At 43.0% G+C, this 26,022-nt stretch overlaps 1 protein-coding gene across 1 annotated transcript in view; it reads left to right on the forward strand.

Annotated features, from left to right (window-relative positions):
• The first annotated feature begins 1,686 nt into the window (after window positions 1-1,686).
• Window positions 1,687-26,022, forward strand: part of RFC1 (replication factor C subunit 1) — a 55,454-nt gene continuing 31,118 nt past the window's right edge. The window contains 4 exon segments of the mRNA XM_083367717.1: window positions 1,687-1,768; window positions 15,181-15,306; window positions 16,936-17,011; window positions 20,267-20,380. Coding sequence (XP_083223843.1) covers window positions 1,766-1,768; window positions 15,181-15,306; window positions 16,936-17,011; window positions 20,267-20,380 — 319 coding nt within the window. The 5' untranslated portion in view covers window positions 1,687-1,765.

Raw genomic sequence — 26,022 nt, forward strand, 5'->3', positions numbered from 1 at the left:
TTCGAGACAAGAGATATTTCACATCATCTCCAGAGTGAGAGATACAAAAGCAGAAATAAGCTCCCTTTTCCTCCCCCCACCCCCCAAACCATCCAAGGATTGAATAGTGAACTTTCCAAATGGAAGCGTAAATCAAGTTTTCTGCTTCATCAGGGTCAGCTCCCAATCAACATTAAAGTCCTTATCTCCTCCTCTCTTTTGAATAAAGAGGAACTGAATCTGTGCCAGTTCCTGTTTCATGTTGCAAATGAGGTTAATGAACACCTTTTATAAATATGAACTGGGACCATCTTGAATGGCAACTGGGTCTTGCCATGCTGGGGTTCAACATAGCGCAAAGTCACCAAGTGTGTGTGTGTGTTGGTGTGAGAGACAGCTATGCATAGTGATACAGGCAGTTGTCGACTTACAGCCATTCCTTTAGTCACTGTTCAAGGTCACAACGGCATTGAAAAAAGTGAGTTACGACCGTTTTTCTCACTTACCGACCGTTGCAGCCTCCCCATGGTCACGTGATCACAATTCAGACGCTTGGCAACCGCCTCGTATTTATGACAGTCACCGTGTCCCAAGGTCACGTGATCGCCTTCGGCGGCTTTCTGACACACAAAGTCAATGGGGAAGCCAGATTCACTTAACAACCGTGTTACTAAATTAACAACTGCGACAAGATAGGTCATAAAGTGGGGCAAAACTCATTTAGCACATGTCTCGCTTAGCAATGCAAAATGCTCAATTGTAGTCATAAGTCGAGGACTACCGGTAACATTTTTATACCGCCCTTCTCCCCGAAGGACTCAGGGCGGTGTACAGGGCAATAAATATTAAAATACAAAGTACAAAAGTTAAAAAGCAATTAAATAATTATGCCCAATATATACAATAGTTAAAACCATATTAAAACCCAACCCCCAAACCCATCAAACCAGGCCAGCTTGCTCAAATAAATAGGTTTTTAGATTTTAGAATTTGGTGGCAGGAGCATAATAACCTATATTACATCCACTAGTGTTTGTATGTGTCTGTGTATACATACATACATACATACATAACATATATATATATATATTTGTTTTCTGAGGTTTTCGCGGGTGTTTGTATGTGGATCTTTGGTCATTCGGGTTTTTTTCCCCACGTAGAATTGAAGGTGTAAAAGCTTTTACACCTTCAATTCTACGTGGGGAAAAACCCGAATGACCAAAGATATATACATACACACACACACACACACACACACACACACACATATATATATATACACATATATACACACATATATATATACATATATACACATATATATATACATATATACACATATACACATACACACAAAACTTATCAATATCCTGATTTAGACACAGCCACGCCATTTTGGCTGCAATACCTCAGCCGGACGCTAGAGGGCAGCGCCACAGCCCAACATCGTGGCCCTCTAACGGTCACCCGGGAGAACGGCAGCCCTTTTTTTTCCACCCCTTTTCCCATTCCCATCCATCCTTTCATCCATCCTGGCCCGCCCGCTTTCCTCAACGGACGAGAGTCGAGCCGGAGCGGCGCGAAGCGGTTAGGGAGCCTCAGTTTTACCTCAACGCTGGGATGCGGGCCGAGAACCGAGGCCTACTTCGCGCGCGCCCAGGCCGCACGACGTCATCCGCGCGCATGCGCCGAGCCGTTGGCGCCAAGATGGCCGCCGCGCCGCCGCCTCGGGAAGCGTCGTGAGAGGAAGCGGTGGCGGCGCTCGGGCAGCCGGTCAAGCCGGAGCATGGTGAGAGCGGCCGTGGCCGGCTTGCTCGCCCGGGCTTGGCCCTAGGGACCCGCCATGGGGGTCTCGGGAGCCAGGGCTGGCCGGCTTAAAGAGGGGAGGGGGCTGGCACGGGCTGTAATCTTTAACGGGGCTCTTGCTTTCCTCTCCTTCTCCTCTCTCCCGCTTCTTTTTTTTAATATTCCGCTGAATTTTTCATTTTACTCAGCCTCAGGCTCGGTCCGGGAGAGATTTGGGTTTCGGTCTTAGCAGGAAATCCAAAGCCAGGTGGAAAGAAAGTCAAGCTAACTTTCCTAATACTCATCAGTATATTGACTTTTATGTATTAGATCTCCTGCTTGAGCATGGAGGGGGGGTGGGCTAGAAGACCTCAAGGGTCCCTTCCAGCTCGCTTTAATCTGTATTGTCCCGCTTTTGTGGCTTTGTATAAGATACTTGCTGGCTGGGGAATTCTGGGAGTTGGAATAGAATAGGATAGAATAGAGCTGGAAGGGAGCTTGGAGGTCTTCTAGTCCAGCCCCCTGCTCAAGCAGGAGAACCAATACTATTTCAGACAAGTTTGAACATCCTACATTAATTTTGGGTTGAAACTCAACATTAAGCAAACCAAGATCATGGCATCCGGCCCTCTCAATTCCTGGCAAATAGATGGGGAAGAAATGGAGGTAGTGACAGATTTTATTTTCCTGGGCTCCAAAATCACCGCAGATGGGGACTGTAGCCAAGAAATTAAAAGACGCTTGCTCCTGGGGAGGAAAGCCATGGCAAATCTAGACAGCACACTAAAAAGCAGAGACATCACCCTGCCAACAAAAGTGCGTATAGTCAAGGCTATGGCCTTTCCAGTTGCAATGTATGGCAGTGAAAGTTGGACCATAAGAAAGGCTGCCAAAGAATGGAGGCCTTTGAACTATGGTGCTGGAGAAGACTCCTGCGAGTCCCTTGGACTGCAAGGCGATCAAACCGGTCAGTCCTAGAGGAGATCAACCCTGGCTGCTCTTTAGAAGGCCAGATCCTGAAGCTAAAACTCAAATACTTTGGCCACCTAAGGAGAAGGAAGGACTCACTGGAGAAGAGCCTCATGCTGGGAAAGATTGAGGGTAAGAGAAGAAGGGGACGACAGAGAATGAGGTGGCTGGATGGAGTCCCTGAAGCAGGAGGCGTGAGCTTAAATGGACTCCAGAAGATGGTAGAGGACAGGAAAGCCTGGAGGAACATTGTCCATAGGGTCGCGATGGGTCGGACACGACTTCGCAACTAACAACAACAACATTAATTTTAGGACACAGAAATTCCCAGAATTCTGGGAGTTGTTGAATACAGTTAAGTCCTCAACTTGTGACAACACTTGAGCCCAAAACTTCTGTGGTCGAATGAGACGTGTGTTAAAGTGAATGTTGCCCCATTTTGCGACCTTTCACAGTTGATAAGTGAATCACTGCAGTTGTTAAGTTAGTAATCTGGGTGTTAAGTGGATCCGGCTTCCCCATTGGCTTTGCTTGTCGGAAGGTTGCAAAAGGGGATTCACGTGACTTTGGGACACAGCAACGGTCGTAAGTATGAGCCAGTTGCCAAGAATCTGAATTCTGATCATTTGACCAGCGGGATGCTACAAAGATCGTAGGTGTGAAAAATTGTCCTGAATTGCTTTTTTCCAGCGCCATTGTAACTTTGGTCACTAAATGAACTGTTGTAAGTCGAGGACTACCTGTATCCTGCATTAATTTTAGCACACAGAAACTTCCATATGTGTGTGTGTCTGTCTGTCTGTCTGTCTGTCTGTGTCCCATTCTTATTTATAAGGAGACTGTGTATCAGCGCTGTTTTCTCTGTGCCTTACTTTAGAGATACTCGTCAGCTAAAATTGCACAAACACAGAGATGCCAAATATTCCTGACTCCAAATCAGAGCTTGTTGGAATTTCTGGGGTGACCAATTTCAACAATTTGGATTTATTTAATGGCTGCACATTGGAAGTATTTGTCAGTAGGAAGAGCTAAATTTTGCCTACACCTCTCTCTTATGTGCTTTGCTTCTATAGCAATTTGTAAGGAATTACTCGCTGTCTCCATTGTCCTGTTTAATTCTACAAAACTTGTTTAGGATGAGAGCGCTTGTCCTCAACAGTCTGTCTTTTTCTTCAGTTGATACTTTTTTTAAAAAAAAGGGGATTAAAAAGACATCCTCCTTACGTAGAATGGAGTGGAAACGGTCACAAATACCTTTTAATTTAAAATGAGCACAGATTTATGTTTAGAAGTGGCCTGTTTGTTGCTGTTTAGATTTTATCATGAGCAACGTTGCAAACCTAGCTTGTCAAGTATTCTGCTTCCTGTTTCTCTCTAGTTATTCTCTGAGCATCTTGTCTGGGTTCAGAAGGATATAGGTCAAGGATACAGACTGTTATCAGTGCTGATAGATTAAACCTTCAATTGCATGCATTTTTAGCAGCAAGTTCTTGTGAACCCAGTAGGAAGGACATTTCTTGGTAAACATGGCTGTTAATATGTTTGCAGATACAATCACTGTATACTCTATTAAAGATAGATAGTGGTTTCACAATCTGTTAGGAAGCTAGCAACCTTCAAGACAGGCTGATAGTCGAAATTTTTAGATTTTTATGATATTTTGACATTCTGAAATCTCAATTTGATACGATTTGTGCAATTGTAAGTAATTAGGTGAGAAAGGATGGCTCATGATGTCAAGAAACAGCACAGGATCAGGCTTGTGGTTTTGCTGTGTTAAAGTGGCAATGTTATGTAGCACATTATTGTGCCTGCTTTGCATCTGTGAAAAGAGGAAGCTGCAACATAACGTACATTCTTATCCATCTTTTTAAAGATCAACCATGTAGGAAAGTGGATATTTTCTCATTGCTTTGGAATAATTGTAATTCATCCGATACCTACTTCAGTTTCCAGTATTTTATTTTATTTTTCCTATTGAGTAATATTTGGAAATGGCTTCTCTTACCAACATTTAGCTTTTCTCTCTCTGTGAATATGGAGGTGTGCCAAAGAACGTACTTTTTTAGTGTACAGCTCTTTCATCTTGTCTTTTGCTCTCTGGTAAAATTGGGAGAAAACATTTTAGTTTCTAAGGTGGGAAGAGAAAGACATAACGAGAGTTTCTTTTTTCTTGCACCATTATTTTTTATCTTTGCAAGAATGCATGCTTGCTGTACTTGTGTATATAAAAAAAGAAACTGCAAAGTATTTATCAAACTTTGACAGTTCCATCCAGGGCTAATGATCATCAGCATAAGATGCAAAATATATAATTGGTAATGAGAAGGCATTTAAGTCTCTTTGTAGGATAATATAAACTAGCACCTAAGGTAAATAAATGTGACTTGATTTTTTGATTATCAGCTCAAAAGCATGTAGTTACCATAAAATGCAGTGGAAAGCTAGGCACTTTAACTGAGTGGCAGTAAATGCATAAATCATGTTTAAGCCCTTTAATATGTACATATTGATTTGGAAGTATTAGAATTATTACTCTGCTTTTGAAGTAGAATTATAATTAAGGAGAGTTTGCTGGCCTTCGTGTCATAGCATTCACAGTGTTACATGTTTTGTGCCAGCCATGGCAGTTCCCCAAATAGGTCATCAGATGGAGCAAAGAGGCTTCTTTGCTCCCCTGCAGCAGCCCCATTGGCGAGAGAGTTTTATGGCTAGGGAGGGGCCGAGACCCCCCATAAATACCTCTGCCCAGGGGCTGCTTCTTTGTTCTAGCTCTGCTTCTCTTTCTATCTATCTTCTATCTTACAAGCATGGATGCTTCCATGCCATATAGCTCTTTTTATATAACCTGTCGATGAATAAAGCTTCATAATGACTGCATCTATGCATTCTGCCTATTTCGCTTGGAAGCACCTTAACGTTCCATCGATCTCTTGTGAAAGCTGCTTCACAAGTTGGTAGCAGAGAGGATGGTTAAAGGGAACGCTTCCAAAGCCTGCAGCTAATGCCTAGATTTGAAACTGAAATGGATGGCCGGAAATCGCAGATTGTGACCAGGAGTCTTCAATCAAGATTAACAGCTCTAGCCCCTGAAGCAAGCCCCGCTCCAGGTGAGAGCACAGATGGCTTCCTTCTGCACGCCACAGAGGGAAGCTTGGAAGTTTTACAGTCCGCCCAAGACTGTCAAGATGCAGCAGAAGCGCTCCGGGCCCAACGCAAGCAACGCGTGGATCAAATGTCTACACCAGAATGCAAGGAACTGCTTCTAAAACTCCTTGAAGTACAGGAGACCCCACAAGCCTCTCCACGGAGGACATCAGTGCAGAAGGACTGTGAATGCCGGGTAAGCCCCCCCTCAGCCATCACGAGGCCCCTCAATATGGCGCCTGCCACCCTGAGTAACCCCGGGACCCCAGGGCTTTCGGCGCGAAATACCCTGCCTAACCGCGACCTCCAGCTTCCTGGGGCAACAGGAAACAAGATGGCTGCGCCCAGGGAGACCGCATGGCCCGGCACAGGAAGCAAGATGGCAGCCCCCTGTGCGCCCACATTTTCTAACAAAGAAAGGCCTCAACTTAGTCTGGAGGCCCAGCAACCCCTGGCATCCTGCCATAGCAACATGCAAACTCCTGGGCTCTCTCCAGCAGAAACCCTCGTGAGCTATGATGGCTATAAGACTGCTCATTACCCCCCAAGGCCCCCGACCCTCTCTCCGGGGCCCCCAGTCTTCCTTTCGCCCCCGCCCAGGCGCTCTCCTTACTTGGCCTTTGGGGGGGGGTTGGCCCCCTCCTCCAGCATCGGCTTTAGCCATCCCCAAGGTCTTCAAGGCAATCCAGGGCCGGGGAGGCTCCAGGAAGGATTTCCAGAGCATTTTAAAAACCAAGTGCCGGCCGGCAATCTTGGGCTCCGCCCACCCCCTGATCACATGTTTTCCGGACATGCCCAGTACGGGCTTTTTAACCCAGAAGGGGGGCCATCTGAAAATCAGAGAAATATACCACCAACGCCCACTAGAGGGGTACCTTTACCATTTTTTTCAATGCCAACCTCCCAAATGCTCCAAGAATGGGATAATACGTTTCTAATTGCATCCCCGTTGCCTCCAAACTTTGAAAAATTGAAAATTGGGGGTGAGAACTATCACAGTTGGAATAGAAATTTGCAGGTATGTCTATTGAAGGATGGGATTCTTGAAATGGCCCTGAACCCACCACCTTTCCCGTGGAGCTCACGAGAAGAGTGGCTTCATAGACAGACTTTTTCCACTCTGATGGAGTCCATCGATGATAATATGTTCCCTAGCATTCCAGATGGACTCACAGCTTGTGCAGCCTTGCGCCTATTATACAATTTATTCAACAGCAAGAGCATGGGTTCTCTCACCAGACTCACAACTGAGTTTTACAACACAAGACTCAGGTTTGGGGCCAGCATGGCAGAACATCTTGGAAAATTAAAATCCCTCAGGGCGCAACTAATGTCCAAAAATTACCGAATACCTGAAGAGAACTTGGTCGCAGTTATTGTGGCTTCCCTGGACAAAAGTTGGAACAATTTTATTATTTCCCTGGAAGGGGGCAGGGATGGACCCATGCCTCTGTCCTACCTCGAGGGCAGACTCATTGACGAAGATAGCAGACGTAGACATACGGGAGAATACAACAGAGTCACCAGCCAGCCAGCCAGCACACGACACCGCAACTCAGAGCGGGTTAATGCTCTACTCAAGTGTTTCACCTGTGGCTCTGAGGGGCACCTCAAGAAGGACTGCCCCCATTTTCAACAAGGCCCCAAGCGTGGTCCCAATCAAGGTAGGGGCAAGGGACAAGGAAGGGGCCGTGGCGGGGCCAAAAGTACTAACAATCTTGTATCTACCTGTGCCCCCACCACAAGAGCTGATAGCTCCACTGACTTATGGTTGCTGGACTCTGGAGCTTCATCTCACATTACTAATGTGAGTCAAGGTTTTAAAAGGGTAAAGAAAATGAAATCATCTGTCAAGGTGGCCAACGGTGATAAAGCTTTGGTTATTGGGGAGGGCACGGTTTCTCTACCCGGGCTTGGAAAAGTTGAAGGTGTCTTACACGCGCCCTCTATTGCCAACAACCTGTTGAGCATTATCAAGTTATGTGACGATGACAGGGTGGAAGTTTTATTTCGCAAAGGGGGAGGTCATGTCACCCGGGACCAGAGGGTCATTGGAAATATAGCCATCATAGATGATTTGCCATATTTCTCCCCCTTAGAAGGGGCCTCACAGACAACCCCAAGGCTGCTTAATGACCGCAAAGGTGAAGCGGTTGCATCCAAGCCCCCACAGCAAGGCAGTGTGGATAAGAAATCCCAACCTCAGCTGTCACCTGAAGCACCGCTCAAGGCAACCAAAGCCAAGAGGGTGTCAGTCGGGAAGCCACTCCACGATAAGTGTGCCCATATTTTGCACCGAAGATTAGGTCATGCAAGCTTCCCTGTGGTTAAAAAGATGGGAGAGTTTGCTGAGGGAGTCCAGCTCAAAGATTGTGAGGTATTCCTGGACTGTGCAATCTGTAAGAAGTCAAAGAGGAAAGCTGCGCCTATCCCAAAAACATCACTGCGGAAGACCCAATTCCCATATCAACTAGTTCATGTTGATTTGGTCGGGCCTTTCACACCATCTCTAGGGAAAAGTCAGTATTTTCTCACTGCAGTTGATGATTTTTCAAGGTACGGCCATGTGTATATCCTCACAGAAAAATCTGGAGCTTTTGATGCCATAAAATCACTCTACAACCTTGTAGAGACCCAGTATAAAACCAAGATTGCACAACTGCAGAGCGACCGCGGGGCTGAGTTCATGTCCCGAAAATTCCAGGACTGGGTAAAGCGTAAGGGCATCCGCCATTTTCTTACCGCGCCTTTCACCCCCGCTCAGAATGGTGTGGCAGAGAAAAGAAATGGAGTCCTACAAACTATGATGCGTAGTCTGATTGCAGACGCAGGGGTCGCAGAATCATACTGGGCAGAAGCGGTAAAATACGCCAATTATACCTTAAACCGCACTTGGAGCAGTGTTGTGAACCAGACCCCATATTTCCTAGTTCATGGTAGGAAACCAAATCTTGGACATTTACGTGTTTTTGGGTCCTATGCATGGGTTCACATCCCCAAGCAGCTGCGGAAGAAGGGGAGATCTGTCTCCCAGAGACTAAGGTTCTTGGGCTACGCTCCTGGCTCCAAGGCCTACCGTTTCCTGGGAGAAGGGGGCAGGATTGTGACTTCCCAATCTGCCTCCTTCGAAGAGGACTCCAATTGGGCCCAGATACACTCCAATGATCTGAGCCCATATATCAACCGTCCCAGCAAGGGCACACCGACTACAACATCACCTGAGACGTCCACATACCCTGCCACCGACGAAAGTGTGGAACAAGACGAAGATGTCATCCCACCTGGTTCAGATGGGGAGGATGAGCCGTCCAGTTCCCCAGCAACGCCTCAGAAACCCGCGGAAGAAAAAGGCGGTGAGTGGCAGAAGGTAAGGAGGTCAAAGCGGTCCAACAAAGGCATCCCGCCAAAGAGAATTGACATTGGGCACATCGCATCTGTTAACAGCGTTGTGGTCACCCCAAAATCCTTCTCTGACATCCAGGAGCTGCCCATCGAAGAACAGGAGAAATGGCAGCTCGCGATGGAGAAGGAAATGCAGAGCTTAAAACAACTCAAGGTCTTCACCCCCCAGCAACCTCCAAAGGAGAGGAAAGTCATTGGCACAAGGTGGGTTTACAAGGCAAAACCACTTGCCAATGGCCTCTACCTGTATAAGGCCCGTTTGGTAGCTCAGGGATTCGCCCAACGCTATATGGAAGACTATGGCGAGACATACTCTCCAACTGTCCGGGCAGAGAGCGTCAAGACCGCCCTCGTGACTGCAGCTGCTCTGGGGGAGGAAGTCTTCCAATTCGACATCCAGACGGCTTACCTCCACGCCAAATTGGACCGGCAGATCTACGTGAAGGCCCCTCCTGGCTACCAGCAAGAAGGGGAAAATACATGGTTACTTCACAAAGGGTTATATGGTCTCAAGCAGTCAGGGAAACTATGGTATGACTGCCTTAGAAAAAGTTTAGAACGAGTTGGCTTCACTGCATCCCGTGCAGATAAATGTGTTTTCACACGCAACTCAAAGGGTACCACAGAAAGGGTGTTAGTTTATGTGGATGACCTACTATATGTAGGACCTGACAAGGAAGGGTGTGATGAATTTGCCAAGGCCCTGGAAGAAAAGTTTACTTTGAAATCTTTGGGGCGGGTTGATAAGTACTTGGGTGTGCATATTTTGGCCACTAAGGGGGGGTTCGCCCTATCTCAAAAAGAAAAGATAGAGGAGTTATTGGCCAAATGCAAAATGGCAGAATCTAATCCCACGCATAGTCCAATGCAAAGCGACTTTTACAACCATACTCACAAGGACGGTCCTGAGTTCACAGATAACACGCTTTACAGATCTGTGATTGGCTCCTTGCTATATATCAGCAATTGGAGCAGGCCTGACATAGCTTTAGCTGTAAATCTATTGTCCAGGCATGTGGAACACCCAAAGGAATTCCACTGGACTGCTGTTAAGAGGGTACTTAGGTACCTCAGGGGCACGACCGATGCCCTCCTTGTGCTGGAACCAGAGAAGGGGGAGACGGCCCAGCTCTCTGCTTACTCAGACGCAGACTGGGCTGGCGACACCAAAAGTAGGCGGAGCACTTCTGGTATCCTCATATTGCTAAATGGCTGCCCAATACATTGGCATGTTAGGCAGCAAAAATTTGTTTCTTGCTCCACGGCCGAGGCTGAATATGCCAGCCTGTCAGACACGGCCAATGATTTGACTTGGTTCAATGAGCTGATAACAAGCATCTGGGCAGCTCCTCCTCTGCCCATCCAAATTCTAGAGGACAACACAGCCGCCATTGCAATCTCGGAGGCTTATGCAGTAGGCTCTAGATCTCGCCACATAGACATACGCTATAAAAATGTCAGACAGCTTGTCAAAGAGGGTTTTATACGTGTAGAGCACTGTAATACAGCTGACCAGATAGCTGATCTGTTTACCAAACCTCTTCCCATTGACCGGCACAACCTTCTGTGTAAGCGTTTGTGTTTGGCCTTCTGAATGTTTTTATACATGTCTATGACACCTGCTTGCCCCTCACACACATTCACTGGTCCCTGTCATTGGCTGGCAAGAAGGGGAATTGTTACATGTTTTGTGCCAGCCATGGCAGTTCCCCAAATAGGTCATCAGATGGAGCAAAGAGGCTTCTTTGCTCCCCTGCAGCAGCCCCATTGGCGAGAGAGTTTTATGGCTAGGGAGGGGCCGAGACCCCCCATAAATACCTCTGCCCAGGGGCTGCTTCTTTGTTCTAGCTCTGCTTCTCTTTCTATCTATCTTCTATCTTACAAGCATGGATGCTTCCATGCCATATAGCTCTTTTTATATAACCTGTCGATGAATAAAGCTTCATAATGACTGCATCTATGCATTCTGCCTATTTCGCTTGGAAGCACCTTAACGTTCCATCGATCTCTTGTGAAAGCTGCTTCACACACAGTTTGCAGGAGCCCTGGAGAATAAAAATATTAACCGATTATACTTTAATATGTTATAGGTTACACCTCTGGAAATGCATATATTTGTGTTTCCATTCCATTGTTTCCATGTCCAGAAAATTTTCACGAGGAGATAATATGTCCTGCTAATTATTTGCTTTCCGTGTGAATGAATGAGTCTATCTTTGAACATATGGACTGCTTTACTGTTTGATTAACTGCTTGTGTGTATGATCCAGTCCTAATTTTGTTGAATCCAATGGAATAATTCCTCAGCAAGCAAATTTATTGGTAATAAATAAGTTTCAGTATTTTTTGTTATTGATTTTACTTATCAAAATGCTGAAATATAAAAGAAAAGATACTGAATAATTATTATACATGGGGGGGGAAAAGTTCCCAAAATATGTGATGGTAATTACATACCCTAAACCTAAACATAAAATGGCCTTTCTAATTAACAGAAAAAAGATCTATACAATAATTAATACTTTTACAGAATCAGTTAAGCTTACTAAATCTGGATTATATGGCAGTGTTTTATGCTATCTTGGTGTGTTTTTTTAGAACAAAAGACTTTTCAGAAATAGATAACACTCATGTCAAGGTTTTGTTGCTTAAAATCAAATATTGTTTATCTTTCTTATCTGCTTTGCTGTACTCCAAGTTTGATAGATAGATAGATAGATTTTAGAGACATAATTCATTTTAGAGGTTATTCAGTGTAATATTTCTGTTTAAATTATTTTAACACAGGTGTTCATTTGAACCAAAAACCAAGACATAGAGCAGAGGTCCTCAAACTCGGCCCTTTTAAGACTCATGGACTTCAACTCCCAGAATTCCTCAGCCAGGCACACTGGCTGAGGAATTTTGGGAATTGAAGTCCATGAGTCATAAAAGGGCCGAGTTTGAAGACCCCTGACATAGAGCAATAAGACTAAAAAGTGCTTTTTTTTTTCTTCAAAAGGCAACTGGACCGTTTTTTACTTGAGGAAGAAAAACAAAATGTTTTGCTTCTCATCCAAGAAGCTTCATCAGTGGTGATGTCAGAAAGGGGGAAGAAAGGATAGGTACTGACATATTGGGGGACAATCTCTACTTGGAAGAAGTAGAAACCAAAGCCCTAAAGTCTTTCCCAAGATTTCCACTCGCTCATTAGTATAGGTATGTGGGTATGTGTTTTCATCTTGGGTCAAGATGAAAACACAGGAAGTGGAAGCCTTCACCAGACTCATCAATTCTGTGGAGAGATGAATAGAAGAGAAGAGAGAATTAGAAGAAATAAAGAATAGAGTAGAGTAGAAGAATAGAATAGAATAGAATAGAATAGAATAGAATAGAGGAATGGAATGGCATAGAATAGAATAGAAATAGAATAGATATTGTATAGAATAGAATAGATATTGGAATATAGAATAGAATAGATATTGGAATATAGCATAGAATAGATATTGGAATATAGAATAGAATAGATATTGGAATATAGACTACAATAGAATAGAATAGAATATGGGAATGGAATGGCATAGAATAGGAATAGAATAGATATTGAAATATAAAATAGAATAATGGAATGGCATAAAATAGAAATGGAATAGAATAGAATAGATATTGGAATATAGAATAGATATTGGAATATGGAATAGAATAGAATAGATAATGGAATATAGAATAGAATAGATAATGGAATATAGAATAGAATTAGGTATTGGAAAATAAAATAGAATAGAATAGAATAGAATTAGAAATAGAAATAGAAAAGGAATAGAATAATGAAATGAAGAATGGAATGGAATGGAATGGAATAGAATAGAATAGAATACAGGAATGGAATGGCATAGAATAGAAATAGAATAGATATTGTATAGAATAGAATAGATATTGGAATTAGCATAGAATAGATATTGGAATATAGAATAGAATAGATATTGGAATATAGCATAGAATAGATATTGGAATATAGAATAGAATAGATATTGGAATATAGAATACAATAGAATAGAATATGGGAATGGAATGGCATAGAATAGGAATAGAATAGATATTGAAATATAAAATAGAATAATGAAATGGCATAAAATAGAAATGGAATAGAATAGATATTGGAATATAGAATAGATATTGGAATATGGAATAGAATAGAATAGATAATGGAATATAGAATAGAATAGATAATGGAATATAGAATAGAATTAGATATTGGAAAATAGAATAGAATAGAATAATTAAATTAGATTATAAGAAATCTAATCTCCTTTCTTTTTTAAACATTTCTGGAGAGGTCCAATACACCTGAAGTTTGTTTTTGATGAACTCATTCAGAAATCATAGGAAGTGCATTTTCACATTTTTTTTTAAAACATATGGACCCATTGACTTTCCAGAATTCAACATTATTTCAATTCTTCCTTCTACAAATCAAATATGCCTGATGGTAAATTTAATTTCACTTTGTAATACTTCATAAAATTGCATCCTTGGATTTAGTTAAAGTGTAGGATAGAATTGCAAGTGTCTCAGAGGCTCTACAGCAGACATGTCAAACACAAGGCCCGGGGGCCAGATCCGGCCCGCGAAGTGGTTTCATGCGGCCCGCGAAGCCATGCTGGAAACAGTGAGGGAACGGCCCCCGCTGCCTTGGCCCTGGCCCAGAGACCCTCCTCCTGCCAGAGACCCTCAGATCTGCCCCACTCCTGCCCGGGCCCCCATAGGCACCCTCGATGCCAACGATGTAGAGCTGGCCACGCCCACCCAGCAGGCCATACGCACTCTAGCCACGCCCACCCAGTAGGCCACGCCCACCCAGGCCACACCCACCCGGCCCCCTGAGGGCAACCGCAATGCTGATGCGGCCCTCAATGAAATTGAGTTTGAAGACCCCTGCTCTACAGCATCTAAGCCAGTTAATACATGCATCAGTTATATATCAATTTTTTTCAAGCTAATGTAAGTCAAACGCAAAAGTAATCTCTTTTTAAAATCTGTACGTTTAATCTACTAATTTCTTAGCCTAGGCATTCCAATGGAAATTCTTCCCTGCTATTTTCAAATTTAAATTATAAAAAGTATCGACTTATGTGGACCTAAGGTCAAAAGTATAATTGTTTAGCAATTAATTACAAAGTGCGGCTAAGAGTTTTCAAAGCAAGTTACATTGATTCCTGATTTAACACATTTGGCTTTTTAAAAATTGCCAAGATTTCAGAGGTGTTATATAGTTGCTCTTCAAAAAGGCCCAAACAAGGGAGAAATCATATCTTACTCCCAAAAAATGTAAGTATCAAAATAAAACCTCAATAATAATGGTTGAAAATCTGATAGGTTAAAGCTGCCATCCTCAATAGATAAACACAATTTAGCCAGAGATACTCTCTAGGGTCTTTAAATTGCTGTGTTTGTTTTTTTTTTAAAAAAATCTTGTTAAATTCTACTTAAGATGTACATTCATCTTGATCCGAAACTTGTTTTAATAACAACCTTATACCAAGACTTGTTGGAAGTTTAACCATCAAATTATATCTGTTGAAATTGCACCTATACATTTGAACTTAAATTGGCTTTCATAGTGTTTTTTCCCCCTGGATAATTTATTTAGCTAAGGGCTAAAAAAAAAAAAGATCCTAAGTCCTGATTAAATTACGGTCCATATTTCTAAGAGATTCAGGATTTGCAGTATATAGCTGAGCTTAAGACTTGTTTAAATTTGCTAGCAAATTGTAGTCTTCTCAGTAACGTCGAAAATAAAATTGAGTCTAGTACTTAAACGGCAGACTTTTATGCTTCGTGATAGGAATTGTTTGCCAAGTGTACGTCCTGAGATTTTGCAGAAGAAAAGATCATCCGCTTTGTGGATTCTTTTACCAGGATATCCGTAAATTCTTTGGAGTTGTAAACCCAGGAAAGAAGCCTGAATGCGGCATTGGGAGAAAGGAAAAATCCCAGAATAAAGAGAGGAACGCAGGGGTAACATCGACGCTGAAGGAAAGCAAGGTGAGTATTATCCTATTTCGTTGAAAATATTCCAAGAGTTCGGTGACGGCTTTGTGATCTTTTTGCAGCCACGTCTTTTCCTGGAGTGTTTTTAATTTGCCAAGCCTTCTCCTGATGATTGGCTGAATCATTTTATACGATGAGGCTAACGTGTGCGGCTGTCCTTAAAAATTATATTTTGTGTTGCTTTTTGCTTGTTCTAAGCCACCCTACGTCTTCCCGTGAGATCGGCAGCTGCATAAATCAAAGAAATGGTTTGTGGGTTAGTGGAGGATCAATCAGTCCATCAGAATAGAGCTGGGAGGGACCTTGGAGGTCATCTAGTCCAACCCCCCCCCAAAGCAGGAGATCATTCCAGACAAATGGCTATCCAGTCTTTTCTGGAACGCCTCCAGTGATATAGTCTGTAAAGTCAGCAGTGATGTAGCCCCCAGACCCAAAAGCTGTGCCGACGCCGAGGGGCTGGGACGAGACGCCCCCCTCCCCGGAATGAGAAGAAAGTGGACCTGATCCAGCCAGGGCTGGAGCCTCCAGTGAAGAAAGCTTGCATCCCACATCCAGGGAGGATCCGGTCACGGCACCTGCACCCCACATTTGGGTGCAGGGCGTGGTGGGGAAACGGGCTGGGAAACCTTCTCAGGTTCCAGTGTGTGTCCCTCGCACACATTTGCGGGGGGGGGGAACACAGGACGGCACAGTAGGCACGGAAATTGGGGGGTGGCCACTTGGTGCTTCAGGAGGATTTCAAGAATTTTAAGGATTATTTCTTATTATCAACAGTTAGTTTAGGCCAGGGATAGGCAACCTGGGCCCTTTTATGACTCGTGGACTTCAACTCCCAGAATTCCTGAGCCAGCATCGGGGAACTGTGGCCCCCTCAGGATTTGTGGATTTCAATTCCCAGAATTCCTGAGCCAGCCCTGCTAAGGGGAAAGGGAGAGGTTTCCAAGCCGAGCCATGCCGTCTCAGGAATTCTGGGAGTTGAAGTCCACCAGTCATGAAGGGGCCAAGGTTGCCTACCCCTGCCCTATACACTAAACCAGGGGTCTTCAAGCTTGGCCCTTTTATGACTTGTGGACGTCCGACTCCCAGAATTCCTGACCCAGCATGGGGGGAACTATGGCTCCTTTATAACTGGTGGACTTGAACTCCCAGAATTCCTGAGCCAGCCACGCTGAGGGGAAAGGAAGAGGTTTCCAAGCTGAGCCATGCTGGCTCAGGAATTCTGGGAGTTGAAGTCCACGAGTCATAAAAGAGCCATGGTTGCCTACCCCTGCTCTCAACTAATAAAGTCTACATTAATTAACATTAATTATGCTTTCATATGTTCCTCTAACTCAGGGGTCTTCAAGCTTGGCCCTTTTATGACTGGTGGACTTCAACTCCCAGAATTCCTGAGCCAGCAACGCTGAGGGGAAAGGGGGAGGTTTCCAAGCTGGGCCATGCCGGCTCAGGAATTCTGGGAGTTAAAGTCCACGAGTCATAAAAGAGCCGAGGTTGCCTACCCCTAGTTTAGGGTGATGCAAATGGATCCTCTACAAGGTAAGTTGACGGATTCATGCGGTGTTCTGCAAACGAGTTAATATTGACAGAATTGTTCCGATGAATTAACGAGCCCTTTCACTTTAGGTAAAAAGCTCGTATCACGAAGATGATCCCAAGCCAAAACAGGTGAACAAGAAAAAGAGGATCATCTACGATTCAGGTAAGCCTTATGACTAACGTCCCAGGTTCATTTTACCTCTCCGCAGTGATTTCTGTTTGCTGAGGTTTTTCTGGAGAGACAGCTGGAAAATCTGCCTAGGATTTTTTTCCCCTCCCAGTAATTTTCACTCCTAGATTACAGAAGATGTGTATCTGGAATTAAGGCATCCCTGGATTCACAGTGAAGTTACTGGTTTCCCATGAAATTAACTGGACAAAAGACTTCTCTTTAAAGCCTTCTACCATGCAGTGCCTTTCAGCCGGTTTGAGCTACAGCTTCCACTAGTGTCAGCCCTCGTGGCCAGAAACGATGGAAAATACTGTAAAAATAAAAATACCTGGAAGTTATCAGGTTCCAACATAACCTTAGTATCACTGCTTCATTACAGTAGCCAAAATTGTGGAAACCCTTTGGGAAAAGTGTACATTTGAGGTTTGATTTAGATTTACATTTTATTAGATTTATATACCGCCCTTTCCCGAAGGACTCAGGGCGGTTTACAGGGCATTTTAAAATCATACCAATACAAAATACAAAGTTAAAAGACAAAAGATTAAATTATCCCTGAAAATAAAACCCCAGTTAAAATTCTCAGCCTGGGCCAGAGAACTCAAAGAGCCAAGTCTTCAGGTCTCGGCGGAATGAACGTAGGTCAGGGGTAGTCCTGAGCTCCACGGGCAGCTGGTTCCAGAGGGCAGGCGCACCCACAGAAAAGGCCCTCCCCCTGGGTGTTATCCGCTGGCAATCATTTACCGGCAGCACCCTGAGAAGATCCTCCCTGTGGGAGCGCACTGGACGAAGGGAACTTGATGCTGGCAGCAGGTGTTCCCTCAGATATCCCGGACCCTCGCCATTTAGGGCTTTATAGGTCATCACCAGCACCTTGAATCTCATCCGGATGGCAACCGGAAGCCAATGCAGCTCGCGGAGTAGAGGTGTTACATGGGAGTATCGGGAAACCCCCATCACAACCTGCGCGGCTGCATTCTGCACCAGCTGAAGCCTCCGAGTGGTCCTCAAGGGCAGCCCCATGTAGAGAGCGTTGCAGTAGTCTAAACGGGAGGTCACGACCGCATGAGTGACTGTGCGTAGGGCATCTCAGTCCAGGTAGGGCTGCAACTGGCACACCTGGTGGCTAATAATGCCACTTTTTTTTTGGGAGTAGTACCATAAAATTGTATATCAGTGGAAAGATAATTTAATCAGGAATGCAGTGCAACAAAGTTTGTTCCATTATCTGTACCGTATTCTATGAAAACCGATAGCCAAATAAACAGAAAAAGGAAGCGCAACTTGCTTAGGTCGATGTGGGGTAGCTTTCCTTCATCCGGTTGTAGCCAATGAGCACGAGCGTTTAGAGAGCCAATCAGGTGTCATCTTGTTTTGGCCATGAGCCAATCAGATGGCAGCGGGATCCAGTGACGGATGTCATGTATGGAAGCTGAGAGGAAGGACATTTGTCGGTGTGTTACGTGATCGCTATCGAGTTGGTTGGGGTTTTGTGTGTGTGTTCTTCCATTTAGTGAGCTTGTAAAAACGTAATAAAATTAAAATAACGGTGCAAAGAGTTGACTGGCTGCCCAGAAAGCGATGTAAACTAGTATTATTAAGTGAACGAGGCTACAGTTATAAAGAAATGAGAAGAAAAATTGGTGGAAACTTAACCACTTTTAACTACTGTACACTTTTCCCAAAAGGTTTACACAATTTTGGCCACTACTGTAGGTTGGACTTGTTCCCATTCAGTTCACTGTCATCCGTTCCACTGGCAAATGTGATCCAAGGACCCTGATTTTTTTTTTTTTATCTCTTGTACTTCCAGTGATTCTGAGGTTTGATTCAGGGACCTCCTGTGAACTAAATCATAAATTATCACTAAGATCTTGTTCCGTCTGTGTGATCTACACACTCTTTAATATGCAAGCCAGCTCCCATAGCTCTTTGCTGCGGAGGAGGGAGGATTATGGATATTGACATCCAAAATATTTAGAAAGCAACTTTTCTGTGCCCCATAATACAGCACTAGAAAATTCCATAAAAGGGGCGGATTAGGGGAAAAAAGCAATTCTGCAGTCATAGTATAGAAACATTGGAACATTTTAAACGTCTTTAGATACGTTATCAAGTGAAGAGGTTTAGGGTATTCAGTATTTCTGTTTGGATCCCTGCGAATACATCGGCACTCACTAAAGGCATTGGAACCTTAAAAGCATTGAATGAATGAATAGAATAGAATAGAATAGAATAGAATAGAATAGAATAGAATAGAATAGAATAGAATATGGAATAAGAATATAGAATATAGAATATAGAATATAGAATATAGAATATAGAATATAGAATAGAATATGGAATGGAATAAGAATAGAATAGAATAGAATAGAATAGAATAGAATAGAATAGAATAGAATAGAATAGAATAGAATAGAAGAATATGAAGGAATGGAATGGAATAGAATAGAATAGAATGTGGAATGGAATAAAAATAGAATAAAATAGAGAATAGAGTTGAATAGGAGAAAGAATAGAATAATAGAATAGAATATGGAATGGAAATAGAATAGAATATGGAATGGAATAAGAATAAATATAGAATACAATAGAATATGGAATGGAATAAGAATAGAATAGAATAGAATAGAGTTGAATAGGAGAAAGAATAAGAATAGAATAGAATATGGAATGGAAATAGAATAGAATTAGAATAGAATATGGAATGGAAATAGAATTAGAATAGAATACAGAATAGAATAGAATAGAATAGAATAGAGCTGGAAGGGACCTTGGAGGTCTTCTAGTCCAGCCCCCTGCTCAGGCAGGAGAACCTATATACCATCCCAGACAGGTGAATGCCCAGTCTCTTCTATGGTGCTTCTATTACCATAAGTCTTCTCTGCAGACAAGAATTTTAGCCTAGCCAAGGCTGTAGTCACTTACACACTTTTTGAAATTTCCCGCAGGGCCCCCTCCCCAATCTGCTTGCAAAAATCGATTTTAAAAACTCTTTAAAAAATTGATTTTCAGTTTTTATTTAAACAAAATTCCATTTGCCTAGTCGTAATTAGTTTGAAGGTGATTAAGACCTCTAATCCAGGCTAGGCAAGGAATTTCTGGGAATTCAAGTCCAGATATCTTAAATTTGCCAAGGTTGAGAAAGACGGATTTAAATCTAAAGTACCCCGTAATGGTCTCTCTCGGGGTATTATTTTATTTGTGGATGGATACATTAAAAAAAAGTAATGCTGTTTAATTCAGATTCTGAAGAGGAGGTACCGTTAATAAAGAAATCTAAGCCGCCAGAGAGAACGTTGTCTTCAAAACCTGCCAAGCTGCTAAAGAAGGACGCCGTGGTTTACGTTTCAGAAACAGGTAATCCACCGTAAGATTATACTAATGGGTCAGGTTTATGTTCCACAGGAAATATATTTTTGGGGTTTGTTTAAATTGAAGTCATGTTGTAAAACGATACTTTGAGGAAGCTTACCTGGTATAAACGTTGTGCCGAAAGCGGATTTACGCTTGTTGAACATGTGGTCCTAACTTGGCTTTTTAATTACCTTCCTTACGTGCAACTGTCGAACTTGGAATTGTGTTGGTTTGTTGTTGTTTTTTAACTTCTGAAAGCAAATGCATCCTTGGGGGAAAAAAACAACTCACTCTACTGAAAAGAGCCATTAGTTTGAAATCATCTGATACCATTAGTAGTTTACTCTTTGCTTACCAACCCGTTCGTCCGGGGACCATATTTGAAATTAGAATAGCGCTGAAAAGGAAATTTTGAAGTTGCGGCCGTCATAGCAATCCACAAAAATCACACGATTGCAAATCGGGCAGTGCAGTGTGGATTTGGCGGTGATTGCAGTGTTCTGCGGTCACGTCTGGTGACGCCAGCGAAAACCTTGCAGGTCACAATCATTTGATAATCGCGTTTAATGACCGTCGGCGATTTGCTTAACAATCACAGCCGGAACCCTGAGAAGTCCTTGTGGTTAAGAGTCATTTCGTTTTTACAGCCGTGTCACTTAGCGACATAGCTGCCCGTCCCAGATTCCGGTTGGTAAACGAAGACTTACCTGTACTTTAAAAAGTGTTTCTCTTATTTCCTCACGTTCAGATATTTTCTGTAATTCTGTACATTTTGTGGGAATGCTTGTTAGTGGGTTGCATTCTGTTTGACTGCCTAAAGAGCCTATATTAACTCTTGGAAATATTAATGAAAGAGTGAAAGCTAGTTTATACATGGGAAATAGATTAGGAAAGGCGATCTCAGATCAGTCAAAGATCTTTCTGGTATGAATGTTAAAGTCAAAGAAGAAATGAGTCGATACCTTGGCTGTAGCATATTTTGCATATTATAAAATACAAGAAGATTAAAATTTAGGTGGCAGTTTACTTTCATCCTGTCTCTGAATCACTGCCGGTTTGGGAATAAGTCCCACTTAACTAGGATTAGTTATTGAGTACACATTACTGACCTGTAATGTGTTTGGATAGCCTCCGGTTGAAGAGAGTTGTGTGAAACTAATCGTTCGGGCCTGTTTAAAACAAAAAAAAACCCCAAGCTTATTTAATCAGAATAGAATAGAGCTGGAAGGGACCTTGGAGGTCTTCTAGTCCAGCCCCCTGCTTAACCAGGAGAATCTCTACTATCTCAGACAAGGGACTTTGTCTAGTCCAGGGGTAGGCAACCTTTGGCTCTTTTAAGACACGTGGACTTCAACTCCCAGAATTCCTGAGCCAGCATGGCTCAGCTTGGAAACCTCTCCCTTTGGCTCAGGAATTCTGGGAGTTGAAGTCCACGCGTCATAAAAGAGCCAAGGTTGCCTAACCCTGGTCTAGTCTCTTCTTAAAAACCTCCAGCGATGGAGCGCCCACGATTTCTGGAGGCAGCTTCTGTTCCACCGGTTAATTGTCCTCGCTGTCAGGAAGTTTCTCCTTAATTCCAGGTTGCTTCTCTCTCTGATCAGTTTCCAACCATTGTTTCTCGTCCTTCCCTCTGGGGCTTTGGAGAATAGTTTGACCCCTTCTTCTTTGGAGCAGCCCTTCAGATACCGGAACGCTGCTATCATGTCTCCCCTATTTCTTCTTTTCTTTAGACTAGCCAAACCCCAATCCTGCAGCCGTTCTTCTTATAGTTTTAGTCTCCAGGCCTTGGATCACCGTAGTTGCTCTTCTCTTCTCTTTTATTTATTTATTTTATTATTTATTTATTTAAGAAATAAAATGTATTTATTTGTTAAATTTATATTAAACATATTGGTTTAAATTACTGTACATTTTTTTAAAAAGTTGGCTCATAACTCTCTTAGAATTTCTGAGACCTCTGCTGTTTCCTCTCACATGAATATCTAGAGAGAGAGAGTGTGTGTGTGTGTGTGTGTGTGTATCTCTATCTATCTCTATCTATATATATCACACACACAAACACACACTGGCAGTCACATGATTGCGATTTGCAATCTGAATTTCTGGACGTTATAGTTTGTTGCTGGGTTGTAGCGGAGTCTTCCACTGCCCTTTGGTCCCGTGATATTTCAACTTCCATTCCTTAGCGACTTGTTCTGGATGGGCTTGGACATTCCTGGAGAACGTGGTCTGGCGTCTTGCCCACGTGGGCTTCATTAGTTCTACTAGAACAGGGGTCTTCAAACTCGGCCCTTTTACGACTTCGTGGACTTGCAACTCCCAGAATTCCTCAGCCAGGCGCGCTGGCTGTGGAATTCTGGGAGTTGAAGTTTGAAGACCCCTGTACTAGAAGGATTTGTAGACAAGTTGTTAAGATCATCCTCTCCGGCGGAGGATGATCTTAGCTCGTCTTCCCCACGCACCCTTTTTCGTGCCTTCCCAAGAGGGCGTGGGGAATTTTGCAGCAAGCTTGCAGGCAACTCTGTTGTGTGTATCCTTGCTGGTTATGAAATTCGTGAGGGCAAAGGTGCGGGATGAGATTGCCTCCTTGTAAATCTCTGCAAACGTCTCGTGCCTTCTCTGGGATCGTCTTTGCAACCCTTTGCATTCCAAGATAAAGGGTGTCCCAACCTCTTGGCCTGAAGAGACTGAAGGACATACTGTTCCCGGGGATTTTCAATCTTAAATGATGATCAAAGGGCCACCTATCTCAGGTAGATAAGGACAGAAAGTTACAGTTACATTGTTTTTTTTTTGTGTTTTTTTTTAATCAGCTTTTATTATTTCTTTTGTCTTCACTGTAAACAACCTTGAGCTCTTGGAAGTGGCTTTCTGCATCTGTGCAAAAACTTTGGTCGAGGTCAGCTGTGAAAGTAAAGGAATATTTTTGTCTAGTGATAAGAATAAATCCCCTGTCAGTTAACAGCTTAATTTGACCCGCAGGCCAATTGTCTTGTCTGATTTTATGTCTGTTGGTTCTCGGCCATGTTTTGGGGAAAAAAATACCACCTTTATTTTTCAACTGTCTGCCCTGCCACAAGTCAGGTGGTCCTCGGCTTAGGACCGCAATTGAGCCCAAAATTTATGTTGCTAAGTGTGACATTTGTTAAGTGAGTTTTGCCCCATTTAACAACCTTTCTTGCCGCGGCTAAATGAATCACTGCAGTTGTTCAAGTTGGCTTCCTCATTAATTTTCTTTGTAAGAAGGTCCTAAAAGGGGATCACATGACCCTGGCACACTACAACAGTCATAAATATGAACCAATTACCAAGCATCTGAATTTTGATCATGTGACCACGTGCAGTGGTCATAAGTGTGAAAAATGGTCCTAAGTCGCTTTTGTTCAGTGCCATTTTAGCTTTGAATGGCCCTTGAACAAACTGTTGTAGAATAATGATAATAATAATAAGAAAAAGAAGGAGGAGGAGGAGGAGGAGAAGAAGGAAGAAGAAGAAGAAGAAGAAGAAGAAGAAGAAGAAGAAGAAGAAGAAGTTGGAAGGGACCTTGGAGGTCATCTAGTCCATCCCCCTGCTCAGGCAGGAAATCCTCTACCATTTCAGACAAATGGCTGTCCAGTCCCTTCTTAAAAACTTCCAGTGTTGGAGCATTCACCGCTTCTGGAGGCAGGTGGTTCCATTGCTTAATTGTTCTGACTGTCAGGAAATTTCTCCTAAGTTCTAGGTTGCTTCTCTCCTTGACTAGTTTCCATCCGTTGCTTCTTGTCCTGCCTTAGGGTGCTTTGGAGAATAGCTTGACTCCCTCTTTTTTGTGGCAACCCTAGATATTTTGGAAGGCTGCTATCCTGTCCCCCCTCTCCCTTCTTTTCATTAAACTAAAGGTAAAGGTAAAGGTTCCCCCGCACATGCGTGCTAGTCGTTTCTGACTCTAGGGGCCGGTGCTCATCTCCGTTTCAAAGCCGAAGAGCCAGCGCTTGTCCGAGGACATCTCCGTGGTCATGTGGCCGGCATGACTAGACGCCAAAGGCGCACGGAACGCTGTTACCTTCCCACCGTAGTGGTCCCTATTTTTCTACTTGCATTTTTACGTGCTTTCGAACTGCTAGGTTGGCAGAAGCTGGGACGAGTAACAGGCGCTCACTCTGTTACGTGGCACTCGGGATTCGACCCGCCAAACTGCCGACCTTCCGATCGACAAGCTCAGCGTCCTAACCCACTGAGCCACCGCGTCCCTTTTTTTCATTAAACTAGACATACCTAATTCCAGCAACCGTACCTTATATGTTTCAGCCTCCAGTCCCCTAAAGTTAAGGACTACACCTAGAATTTATGACTTGGCCTTGAATCTAGACCTAACTGAAGTAAAGGAATCTGATTCCAGGCCATACAGCAATAGCTGATTGGAAGCATTTGTTTCTGATAGCTTCTTTTCACATACATGCTGAATCTAAACAAGTTCAGGACCTGTGTTGGGATATTGTAAGTCTTCTGGAGTTTCCTAGTCTTGTTTCTATTCTTAATTTCCCAGGAATGAAACACCTATAACAATATATCAGCACGTTTCCTTGCAGTAAATCAATTCATTTCAGTAAATTAGGCTTGCATAATTAACATTCAAAGATTTGGAACATTAATAAGTTGATCCCTGTTCAGAATTGGCTAAGTATTTTGGAAAGAGGAAGGCAAAATTTAATGCTTTAATTGATGGTGTGTGTCTGTGTATACATACATACGCACACACACACACATATATATACACACACACACACATATATATATATACACACATATATATATATATATACATACATATACATATATACACACATATATATATATATCACACAATGCATACATTGTGTGTGTGTGTGTGTATGTGTATGTGTGTGTGTGTGTGTGTATATATATATATATATATATAAAGGTAAAGGTAAAGGTTCCCCCGCACATGCGTGCTAGTCGTTTCCGACTCTAGGGGCCGGTGCTCATCTCCGTTTCAAAGCCGAAGAGCCAGCGCTTGTCCGAGGACGTCTCTGTGGTCATGTGGCCGGCATGACTAGACGCCAAAGGCGCACAGAGCGCTGTTACCTTCCCACCGTAGTGGTCCCTATTTTTCTACTTGCATTTTTACGTGCTTTCGAACTGCTAGGTTGGCAGAAGCTGGGACGAGTAACAGGCGCTCACTCTGCTACGCGGCACTCGGGATTCGACCCGCCAAACTGCCGACCTTCTGATCGACAAGCTCAGCGTCCTAACCCACTGAGCCACCACGTCCCTTATATATATATATATATATATATATATATATATATATATATATATATATATATATATATATATATATATATATATATATATATATATATATATATATATATATATATATATATGTTTCAAATGTTAACTCTTTAGATTACCTTGCTAGGCCCCAAACATGGGGCAAATCTTTATTTCCTGTTTTCAGCCTATCTTGAAGGCTATCGAACAGGCAGTAGTCACACCGGACAATTCCTATATTTGTGTAAATTACTAACAACCCTTTAATTCTTTGTTAGTAATTTACACACACACATATATATATATATATATATATATATATATATATATATATATATATATATATATAAAGGTAAAGGTTCCCCCGCACA

The sequence above is a fragment of the Vipera ursinii genome (genome assembly GCF_947247035.1).
Source record: "Vipera ursinii genome assembly, chromosome: 7".
NCBI lineage: Eukaryota > Metazoa > Chordata > Lepidosauria > Squamata > Viperidae > Vipera > Vipera ursinii.